Genomic DNA, 12,121 nt, shown 5'->3' on the forward strand with positions numbered 1-12,121 from the left:
TGTCATGGAAGCCTCCATGCGCACATCCCCGGCGTAAAGTCGCCTTTTCCTTTCTTTTTCTCATTTGGCCTTTCTTCCAAATTGAGCCATGAGGCGATTATTTCAGCTTGGGCGTTCTCTTTCTTGCTGTCGCATGCGCCTGTGCCACCAGAGCGTGTACAAAAGCCACGGCCATGTTCGAAGTGTGGGAGTGGACCTCGGAGACAAGTGAGTTCATTTCAGATTAGTTTCGATTTCCTCGGAAGATGCAGCATCGCAAAAATCTGCGACGACATTTAAATAATTTCGTGGTGGTTTCGAAGCTGTAAAGACAGGACAACACAACACCGCGAGATAAAGTATACGTTGTGATTTGAAGTCATATATATCTTTGATTAAGTCCATGTCATGTAGTTTCTTGATTTAAAATGGTGCACTGTATCTTGGCTGTCAAAGAACGGTAGCTAGGAAAAGCAAAAAAAACCCCAAAAAAACTGGCAGACACATTGCATGAAACAAATTTACATTTCAAAAAAAACAAATGACTAAAAGGGGTGCACGTCTACGTTTCAGAAAACAAAATACCAAAAGCAGAAATACATTTACATTTCAGAAAACAATCAAAATTTGAAAGAAATGTGCGACTAAGAAAACAAATTAACAAAAGATGAAACACATTTACATGTCAGAAAACCAATAACAAAAAGCGGAAACAAGTTTACATTTAAGAAAACAAATGATCAAAAGCTGAAATACATTTGACATGAAAAAATTTACCTTTCAGATATAATATTCAGATATGAATGAATCACTTGTAATTTTTTTCGGCTTTTATTAATGTGTTTTCCCAAAATTAGCTGTTTTCTGAAATGTAAATGTGTTTTGGGTTTTGTTCATTTATTGTCTGAATTGTAAATTTATTTCTGCTGTTTGTAATGTGTTTTCTGATGTGAATTTGTTCTTTGGTTACTTTATTTTTTAAATGTAAATTGTTTCAAGTTTTAGTATTTTTTTTTTCCTAAAAGATAAATGACTTTCTGCTTCTACTATTTTGTTTTTCTGAAATGTAAATGTATGTTTTGCTCTCTTTAGCCATAATATACATATCTTTTTTAATTTTTAATGGTAGTATTTCTACATTAAAAATATTTTGTCTGTAACTTGCAGAAAGCTGGAGATTTCCTCTGGGAGGCTCGCCAAATTTGCTGACGGCTCCGCTGTTGTCCGGGTAAACACGCCCCACGACAATATTTGCATAGTTCTCGTTTTAAGAAGTTAAGCAGAGCTGCAATGCTATTGGATGCACACAACCATTGTTTACAATTTGCACATTTTATCCCTGTACTAATTCTATCGCTGTTTTTCTGAAGCTTGGCGACACCTCCGTGATGGTGACAGCTGTGAGCAAAACCAAACCATCTCCGTCTCAGTTCATGCCACTTGTGGTATGTCATTTATCCGCCTGTTGAAAATTCTTGATTTTTTTTCCAATGTGTCAAATGTGCATTTTGATTAACAGGTGGACTACAGGCAAAAAGCCGCGGCCGCCGGCAGGATCCCCACCAACTATTTGAGGCGAGAGCTGGGCACCACCGACCATGAGATTCTCACTAGCAGGCTTATAGGTAACCCTCCTAAAATCAATCGTTACCTTTTTACAGTGGTAGCTTGCTTTAAAAGTGGACCCAATTTATGACTTTTGATCAGATTTTTTGTTGTCTAGATTACGAGTGAGCACTACACGGTAGCAGTGATAACAATACTGTAACTTGATTTCAAAAGTATGCGAGTTTAATGTTGACACAATGAAAACCTCAATAAAGAGGCTAAAGAAACTAGCATTAATGTTGCTGTACTGGTAAACATAAACAAGATATATTTTCATTCAGGCAGACACCATATGTGACACATGCATTAATTCTTTGTTATCCTTTTTTTTTAATTTGCGTTTCATCATTAAATTTAGATGTACTGTTTTGTGATTGCACTACTCCATATTGGCATGCACACACAGTGGTACAATGCCCGTTCAAATGAAGTTTGAAATGTGGCCAAAAAGGTAAAATCTTGACATTATTTTTCAATGCAGTTGTTCTCATTGTTTGTTGCGGGGGTTATGTTCCCAAAAATACACGCGATAACTGAAGTCCGCAAAATAGAGAGTTAACATTTTGGGTTCCCCTTTTTTTGATGTCTGTTTCTTCTGTTAAAAAAGGTAAACACATAAAATTATTTATTTATTTTGTGTCTTGTTCCACTTGGAAGGAGGAAAAATAGCAAGGTAAACCTACAATAGATACGTTCATAAATGTAAATCCATGTAGTGGAGGTTGATCTTTATTTAATAAACAAAATGTTTTTTTTTTTTAACAGGTCTCACTTTAAAAGAATAACATTGCAAGACACATATCAACGTAAACCTGCAATATGATCATAAATGAATATCTGCGATGTAGAGTGCTACTTCTTAAAGACAAAAAAAGTTTGTGCTTTTGTGAACTGGAACAAATTTGTTGCTTTTCGCTTCATGCAATAGGGAAAGATCATTTGAGGTGAATGTTTTGTTAGAAGCTTCTTGATGCAAATAATAAAATGTATAAATCAAAGCACCACTGTATGTCTTAATAACTTTAGTTTCTTGTGTTCAGACAGGTCCATCCGACCACTCTTCCCGTCCGGTTACTTTTATGACACTCAGGTTGGTTCTAATCTTTTCATCTGTTTCTGTTATATATTTTTAGTGGGTCATATTAAGCAAAATGACTTGTTGGTCTCTGGAGTGCCGACCCATTCATCAAGTTTAAAATATAATAACCAAGTCCATTTTTTTAAATTTATTTATTTATTTGCAGATTCTGTGTAACTTGCTGGCCGTGGATGGTGTCAACGACCCAGATGTGTTGGCTATTAATGCAGGTAATAATTTAATATTCCATAGAATGTTTCTTATAATAATGATAATTTAGTGAGGTCATTGTTTTGTTGCTTTTTTTTCTGTTCAAGCCTCAGCTGCTCTCGCTCTGTCAGACATCCCCTGGAATGGACCCATAGGTGAGACAAATTAGACATTTTCATTTTCACGGAATAGTTCGAACCTTCAAATATATGTGTAAAAAAATCTCGTTATATCTGATTGGCTGCAGGTGCCGTACGAATGGGATTGGTGGACGGCGAGCTGCTGGTCAACCCCAGCAGAACGGAGATGACATCCAGCACGCTCAACATGGTCGTGGCAGGAGCCCCCAGCAGTCAAGTGGGTCAGTAAAGGGTTGCATTTATTTAAAAAAAAAACAAAAAACTGCTATGACGTTTGGGCTGTCAGGTGAGCGCTTAAAAAAAATAAATAAATTTAACCAATAGATGGCGCCAATTAACTCATATTTGCAAGGTATTACTACACCTTTTGCACCTCAGATTAGCTCTTGATGTAATGTTATAAAAGGGTGATAAAATATGTTATATATTTCCAGAATTCGTTTTTTTTTCTTAATATATTATTTTTCATGTTAATAATACTACTAATAATAATATTGATACATTGTCCAGATGCTCTTCCTAATTAAACTTCCATTTTTTTAAAAATCTGCTTTTCCAACAATAATAAACTTCCTAAAAGAAAAAAATATATATAAATACAGTACATTGTTTATAAAAACATAAATTTAACGTACAATTGTTTTCATTGTTAATTATAATTTTTTATTAGCATTACCATTGTTGATATTCTATAATATATTTGCTGCTAATGTTAAATAAAACTATTATGTTCCATTACAAAAAACATTGTTTTTTGATTATCGTCAAAGTAATTGTATTCATTCAAAAGGTATTTACCATGTTTCTAGTTTTAATTAACATTGACTAAAATAATATTGTAATAATCACATTTAATATATACATTTTTAATATTTTTGCATTTGATGAAACCACAAGAATATTAATGATAACAAATAGCAGAAAAATGCCTTTTTTCTTTTTTTTCCACATCTTATGTTAAAGACGATTATTGTTAAGTTTTCTTTCAACAATTTGTCACTTTCTTATGATAACATTTTGATTTGTTTAAAGTAGACGTCCATACAAACAAATGACAGTCAAGTTATTTGAATCTTAATTGCATATAAATAATGATTAATGAATAAACAAAAGGACAAGGCTGTTAATCTGCGTGGCGTCCTTCACGTGTGGTGCCCAGTGATGATCGAGGCGTCGGCCGAGAACATTTTGCAGCAAGACTTCGCTCACGCCGTCAAAGTGGGCGTCAAGCACGCTCAGCAGATCATCCTGGCCATCCAGCAGTTGGCACGAGAGATGCAAGTCACCAAGCGCACGCCGCCAAAGATGTTCACGCCCCCCGCCGACATGGTTGCCTTCGTGCAGCAGTAAGAAACCTTCGCCATTTCCGGGTTTCCATAGTTGATTGATGGCCTACCCTGTGACCATATCGCGGTGGCTATATAAAATCAGCATACGCTAGTTTTTAAAAAAAGAAAAAAACACATAGAATAATTTATAATACAGTGGCACCTTGACTTGTGAGTTTAATGTTACTTGACAAATGCTTTTAATACAAAACAGAAAGTCCTATCAGAAATATTTTTTTATCCCATTGAAATGAATGGAAATGTCATTAAGCCACAGTATTAAATATTGTGGGATTCATATCGAAAAGAAATAAGAGCACTTAATATTATTGTACGTCAAAAACAATATAATGATAGCCTAATAAAAATTGTGTAAAGAAGTTTCATTTTTGCATAACGAGTCATTGCGTCATGCGCTTTGGCCACTAGAGGACAGTATTAATTCGATATAGTAATATGCACTGACAAGTGTCACAAGTGACTCAAAGTTGCAATAACGGTTAGTTCATTATTTGCAGAGGATAAACAATGTCTGAGTTGATGTAAATACATGTTAACATGTTGCAAATGATATATTTTCTGTTTTTTTTTTGTTTTAAAAAGTAATGAGGTAAAATAATCTTTTAATTATTTGACTAAAATTCTTTCCGAAACACAGGCATAAAATCAACAAATAAAACTGAGCTCATTCAGTACCAGTTATTTCCCTAAAATATGTCCTTAAAGATAAATAAAAAAGTATAGTCTTAGGAATTAAATGGGTTACTTGAATTAATTGAATCAACAATTGTTTGAATTCTATAGAGTTTTTTTTTTTAATCATTTACACCTAAATTGTGCCCATAACTTTTTATATCTACTATGTGGACAATCCACAAAGGCTGCGTTATTTTTCTCATCTGAGTAACAATTTCTAACTTTTTCTGCATCCTATCTTATTCAATATATCTTATGTAAATGCAGAGCTGCCTCAGAAAAGATCAACGCTGTTTTCACAGATTATACTCATGATAAGGTAAGCGTCACATTCAATGTGCTGCTCATTTTCAACCATGTCTCCATTATGACAACATTCCTATCTTGAAAGATCACGAGAGATGAAGCCATCAATAAAATTCGCCTGGAAACCGAGGAGCACCTCAAAGGTGGACGACGTTCCTCGCTTTTGACGTTCTTTGTCACAGTTATGATTTAAAATTGTAATTTATTATTCAGAGAAATTTCCTCAAGCTGAACCTTTTGAAATCATCGAGTCTTTCAACGTCGTGTGCCGGGACAGCTTCAGGAATTTAGTGCTGGACGAATACAGGAGGTATGTATTCAAAATTGAACATACAGTACTGAATGTTTGTGACAAATTTGTTTTTGTTTAGGTGTGATGGCAGGGAGTTAACGTCCTTGAGAGACATCTCCTGCGAAGTGGACCTCTTTAAACCGCTTCATGGCTCTGCTTTGTTCCAGAGAGGACAAACGCAGGTTCGTTGTGTGTAAGCTTAAGAAATGAATTAGCATCTTGACAAAAATTACAGCGAGATTGTCTCTAGGTGCTGTGTGGCGTCACATTTGATTCGCTGGAATCCAGTATTAAAGCGGACATCATCACCACAGCTTTAAGGTGAGACTACAATTACAGAGAACATTTTGGTCACCTGCAGCCATGTGAATTCAGTTAGAATATAAGTGAATGACTTAAATATTCACCCAAACCATTTAATACCAGATGCCCATTTGCTTGATGCTAACATAGTAGAAAAGCCATAGCTGGGCTAGTGTACTGTTAATTGGCATAGATTTTCCAGTTATTTTAAAATTCTAAACAAATGCTTCTTTAACACACACTACATTCAATAATACAGGCATACAGATTAATCCCTCTACTCTGGAGAAGGAATAAAGATTATAGTTGGGGACCTTCTCCGCCTCTTCTTCCCTCTTCACTTACATGTTTACCAATCCTCATGTTCAATTATGATGCCACATTCTCTGTCTGCAGTGGCGTCAAGGACAAAAACTTCATGCTGCATTATGAGGTTAGTAAAATTCATTTATTATTCTTTTTTTTTTTAATGAATAGTTATTTACAAACACTTATTTTAAAGGGTCCACACATTCAATTCCAGCTATGGGATTATGTATTGTGTGTGAAGATTTACTATCTCTATCTATCTATCTATCTATCTATCTATCTATCTATCTATCTATCTATCTATCTATCTATCTATCTATATCTATCTATATCTATCTATATCTATCTATATCTATCTATCTATCTATCTATCTATCTATCTATCTATCTATCTATCTATCTATCTATCTATCTCTATCTATCGCTACTACTAAAGTAGCACTTAACTACTGTATTTTCCACACTATAAGGCGCAGCTAAAAGTCTTAATATTTTGAAAAAGCTGATGGTGCGCCTTATAATCAGGTGCACCTTATATATGGATCAATTTTGAGATTGGGATTCGTAGATGGGGAATGAAACGATAAAGTAAGCTTTACCTGTTTCTTTTGTGTGTTTACAGTTGAACAAGGTTGCTCATATTGACATTGAGTTATTATGCTATTGAAAGTTTAGAGTTATTATTTGAGTTATTATTGTTATTACTTTGAGTATTACCATATTGTGATTGAAAAAGTTTTAAAATATGTCATTAATTGTTGGTGTGCCTTATATACGGAAAAAGTTTTAAAATATGTCATGAATTGAGGGTGCGCCTTATAATCCGGTGCGCTTTATAGTGCGGAAAATACGGTACTTGTATAAAGTAATGAATTGACCTTAGTATTTAATTAGCTTGGCTTTATTTAGGACTCGAATAATTTTGCCCCAGCCATTTTTGGGCTTTTCTATTAGCCAAACACCACCAAAACCTGGAAAAGAATATGAGTAAACCCCACGGATTGACTGCCTGGATTTTTTAATAGTGTAAATAAACGTCTTTGGGATTGAATGAGTGACGTAAATGGTTTTAATTTCAGTTCCCGCCCTATGCCACCAACGAGATCGGCAAGATAGGAGGTCTGAACAGGAGAGAGCTCGGACACGGTGAGTTTAGCTTCAATGCTGCTCGTTCAAATTAGGGCCGAGGTGAACAGCGGGGTACGACCCGGACTGGTCGCCGGTCAATCACAGGGCAACTAGCCAAGCAGGCATGCGCACCTTTTTTTGAGCAATTTTGATTGTGTAGCTCACGGCTGGGGTTTTTACTAGGAGCCCTGGCGGAGAAAGCGCTGCGGCCCGTCATTCCCAAAGACTTCCCTTTCACCATCAGGGTCACGGCTGAGGTGCTGGAGTCAAACGGTGAGAAGGGATTTATGGGAAGGGGGCGGGGGGGCGTCCAACACATGGACTGAATGTGTTTGTTTTCACCCATCAGGGTCTTCATCCATGGCATCGGCATGTGGAGGCAGCCTGGCTCTCATGGACGCAGGTACGCCACATGCATCCTTCCTTGCTTGTTCTTTTGTTCCTTTTTTTAACGTCTCTTCACTATTTCTTCCTTCTATTATCTGTCTTTCTTTTTTTCCATTGTTATATTTGTTACTTTTTGTTGTCTTAAAAGGATTTGGTCTTCCATTTTTTTTCTATTCTATCATCCTTACTTTGCATTTTTTTTTTTTTTACTTTCTGCATTTTCATCCGTTTCCTCTGTTATATTTTTATATCCCTTCCTGTCTTCATTTTTTCTGTCCTTTCTTGTTTTTGTTCCTTATGCTTTTGTTGGCTGGCTTGTTCATTTTCTTTCATTTTTGGATTTTTTCTTTGCCATTTCTTCCTTTCTGTGTTTTATTTTTCTTGAAAGTTTTCCTGATTTTTTTTTACCTGTATCTTTTCTTCTTCTGCTTTGCTCTTCAAGTCATTCAGGCTTTTCTATCTTTTGAGTTTCTTTTTTTTTTTTACATTTTCGTTTTTCTTCGTATTTCTTGCATTAATATTTCTGCATTATTTATTCTTCTTTTTTCCCTTTTCTGTCCTACGTTTCTTCTTTTTTTACTTTTTATACTAAGGATATATGGACCTCATTTAAACATATCGGCACTCGCGATGACGATCATATTTTATCAGCTGCTCCCTGCGAATTGTAAGAATAGAAAAGTATGATTATATCGACAATTTTAAGGAAAATGCTGTATTGGAGTATACAGGTCTTTTTTTAAGGGGAAAATTGTTCTATCAAGTATTAGTGGTATTGGTTCTTGATATCATTGACTGCTCAAGAGTTGAGTACTCCAACTGGTATTGGCCTGAAAAAAGTGGTATCAAGCAGCCCCACTTTTGTTCCCTTTTTCTACGTATGCTTTTATTTACTTTCTCTTTTGTTTCCACATTCCTCTGCATTCTTGCCTTCATTTACTTTTATGACTCAATATATAACAAACACTGAGTATTATGAAAAGCATTTAAAAAAACAATTGTTATCGCATTAATCCCACGAGTTAATGGTAGAAATGAAGTCATGTGTGTAACGTTGCGTGTCATTTTAGGGGTTCCCATCTCATCGGCGGTGGCCGGCGTGGCCGTGGGCCTCATCTCAAAGTCCAACCCTGACAAGCCCTCGGAAATCCAAGACTACAGACTGCTCACTGATATTCTGGTAGCGTGCACTTAACATTTGCTACGGGCTTGACTATTGATGCAAGCTTCACAAATGTTTTGTATACAGGGAATCGAGGATTACTTAGGGGATATGGACTTCAAACTAGCAGGAACAAATAAAGGCATCACGGCGTTACAGGTAACGGCAACACACAAGAAGTTTTCCTGAAGATGATTGGAATATAGATTTTTTTTCCCACACTTAAATACAGTATGAAGTTGCTAAGATGGAGCAATAAAATAAAAGATAAGGAAACAAGGCAAAAATTATTCATATACGTGCCACATTTTGAGTTCATCGGAATTTTGTGCAAGAAACTGGCAAAAGACTTAGAACATTTTCTAGTTGTTTTGGTAGAATAAAAGGCTTAATTTAACATTTCAGTTTGTGTTTAGTATGTATTTTTAAGTGAAAATATATAGAATTTCTTAAACTATGTAATTCATGACTGAAACATTATTTGTATTCATTATGAAAATACGTTTAATTTAAAATACATGAATTTGAAGTGCAACAATTCATTTGTTGATTATATATAGTATAAATTATTTAACTATATGTTACTTGATTTTTAACTTTTATTTTACATGCTAATTCTTTATTGAAATATTTATACATAATTGAAAAAATATTAGTTTCAAAATGAATACATTCATACATATTTAAATTCTTTGTTATTCAAATTCCACACAATGAACCGTTCTTATCTTTCTTCTATTTTTTTTGTTTTTTTGTCTTCCAGGCGGATGTAAAGATTCCCGGTCTGCCTCTCAAGGTGGTCATGGAGGCCCTTCAGCAGGCCACAGGTTAACATTTCCTGATGAATCCCCTAAATAAGTGCCTCTCAAATGGGGGCACATGAGAGCTCTTTAGAGGATACATAAAATTTTAACAAGGTCTAGCAAATCTAATGCTTTTTAATGCTGTGACCGCGTCATCACAGCTTTCTTTACAAATTAAGAGCAAATTAATTGGAACACGAAGCAACGTCTTGCTAAGTTGTGTTGTTACGGCCACTTTGTAAAATGTTGTCCTCATTCTTTGACTTTTATATAGATTCGCATTGTCACAAATTTCCGGCAGACAAGCCAGAAATAAAACTAATGTCACACAATTTTTTTCTGAAGAATAAATATGTCTAGAGCTGTCATAAAATTGCAGAGAACCACTGACATACTTCAATTTTCCTTCTTGGGTGATGTGGTGAACATTTTAGTGGCAAAGCGGGAGATCTTAGGCATCATGAACAAGACATTGGTCAAGCCCAGGACGAGCAGGAAGGAAAACGGGCCGGTTGTCGGTGAGTTTGAGATTTATTTATTTATTTTGGAGGAATCATTCATTAGTTGGCGTGTCTTTTGTTTTTTCCCAGAGAATGTGCGCGTGCCCATTTCCAGACGGGCTCGCTTCGTAGGCCCGGGAGGGTACAACCTTCGCCGATTACAAGCTCAGACTGGTAACGTTGGTCGTTTCCTCGCTGCTGTACAAAGTCTCCAATTGGAAGAGAAGCAAGAGTTCACAAGAGGTTGAATTTGGTGTCATTTCAAGGTGTGACCATCAGTCAGCTGGACGAGGAGACCTTCTCGGTGTTTGCTCCCACGCCGGGTGCGCTGAGCGAGGCGCAGGACTTCATCAGCGAAATCTGCAAAGATGATGTAATGATTTTTGTTTTGTTCACATTTCTTATGGACTCAAGTTGTAGTCTCTCAACAGGATTTTTTTTTTTAATCCAAAGGGCTCACTCAAAAACATAATACATTCAATGCCAATGACGTACTTTCACGTCTTTTATGAATAGTCCATTTTGAAACTGGCTGAGTGGGATCAATTTATTTTTGCAGCAAGAGCAGCAGCTGGAGTTTGGTGCAATTTACACTGCCACCATCACAGAAATAAGGTCAGCTGCTACTGTAAATACAGCCAATTGATGATTGTTTTATGTGCTTTGAATGGATTGTCTTTTTTTCTTGTTCTTTTTTCACCACAGGGACATTGGCGTCATGGTGAAGCTCTACCCTAACATGAGCGCCGTCCTCTTGCACAATTCACAGTTGGACCACAAACGGGTGCGTGCGTGTCTGTGTGAGAGAGATCCATTGTGTGTGCGAATATGAATTAAATTAATTTTTCTTTCGCCAAATCAGATCAAACATCCAAGTGCTTTGGGGTTGGAAGTGGGCCAGCAGATTCAGGTTTGTCATGTCTCAGGCTGAATTTTCACCACCATTCACAAATGGGTCCTACTCTCTCACCAGGTGAAGTATTTCGGACGAGACCCAACAGACGGCAGGATGCGCCTGTCGCGCAAAGTGCTCCAGTCGCCCGCTGCCACCATCGTCAAAACGCTGAGCGAGAAACAGAGCATCTCCATGGCGACGGAACCGTGAACAAGCAAAAGATGTTTAAAAAAAAAAAAAATGCTGGATGTTACACTTGGGCATATTACCATGGACACTTATACAGGTGCTCTCCTGATGAATCATGTTGAACTAAACATCAACGGTGTCATATATCACTACTTTTTTTTATATGACTGTTATTATAATATGACTGTGACTAATGTGATTTCCATAAAAATATTTGTGAGGTCCATGTAGATAATGTTATTGGGAAAACTCTCACAAAGCTAAATATAAATACAAATGGAAATGGCATTAATCCAGTTTAACTTCTTGAGACTTATTTTTTAAAACACAAAGATTTTGTGATGCAACTGTAAAATTATGATGCAGTGATCACAAAATTTGAATCACATTTGACTGTCAAAGATTGAAAATAAACTTGTGTATTTATAACAACCACATAGTGTTGTTTAAGCACACTCCACTTAGCTTGATGCCAACAAAGTCAAAATGCAGAAGAAAGAATAAAATGTGGCTTCAACTTGGTGAGAATTTTTTAAAAACATATTACTATTCCATTCATTTTATTGCGTAAATGTAAAGCAAATAAGTGCTGTTGTATACTGTTGGGCTTTCCAGCGGCGTCTCGTTTGGCAGGAATGTGTCTCAAAATTATTGACATCTGAAAGTTTCGACTTTTTCTTTAGACAATGTTCATGATTTCAAATTAAGGTTTTAAACAGGTAAAGGTTTCAAAAGTTGGGTTTCCAACTAGGGTTACAATTTCAAAGCAGGGGTTTAAAAGTATGGTTCCAAACTCCGTTTGTAGTTT

At 36.0% G+C, this 12,121-nt stretch overlaps 1 protein-coding gene and 1 long non-coding RNA gene across 2 annotated transcripts in view; one reads left to right on the forward strand and one right to left on the reverse strand.

Moving 5' to 3' along the window:
• pnpt1 (polyribonucleotide nucleotidyltransferase 1) lies at positions 1–11,830 on the forward strand. Its single transcript, XM_088420782.1, has 28 exons — positions 1–207; positions 1,147–1,207; positions 1,350–1,424; positions 1,499–1,604; positions 2,628–2,677; positions 2,832–2,895; positions 2,983–3,030; positions 3,123–3,236; positions 4,175–4,361; positions 5,307–5,358; positions 5,431–5,488; positions 5,559–5,655; positions 5,717–5,819; positions 5,888–5,958; positions 6,337–6,373; positions 7,329–7,395; positions 7,561–7,650; positions 7,727–7,780; positions 8,835–8,944; positions 9,014–9,085; positions 9,690–9,753; positions 10,164–10,247; positions 10,320–10,403; positions 10,496–10,602; positions 10,789–10,844; positions 10,935–11,013; positions 11,092–11,139; positions 11,203–11,830. Exons 1-28 carry the CDS (start codon positions 89–91, stop codon positions 11,332–11,334), a joined length of 2,289 nt encoding a protein of 762 aa, XP_088276908.1. The 5' UTR covers positions 1–88; the 3' UTR covers positions 11,335–11,830.
• The window catches only part of LOC148420003 (uncharacterized), a 2,849-nt gene continuing 976 nt past the window's right edge, over positions 10,249–12,121 (reverse strand). Inside the window, exon 2 of the long non-coding RNA XR_015866320.1 lies at positions 10,249–10,589. This is a non-coding gene — a long non-coding RNA (uncharacterized LOC148420003). The remainder of the gene's footprint in view (positions 10,590–12,121) is intronic.

This window comes from Hippichthys cyanospilos, chromosome 8 (genome assembly GCF_059441005.1).
Source record: "Hippichthys cyanospilos isolate Australia breed blue-spotted pipefish chromosome 8, RoL_Hcya_1.0, whole genome shotgun sequence".
In the NCBI taxonomy this organism is placed as follows: Eukaryota; Metazoa; Chordata; class Actinopteri; order Syngnathiformes; family Syngnathidae; genus Hippichthys; species Hippichthys cyanospilos.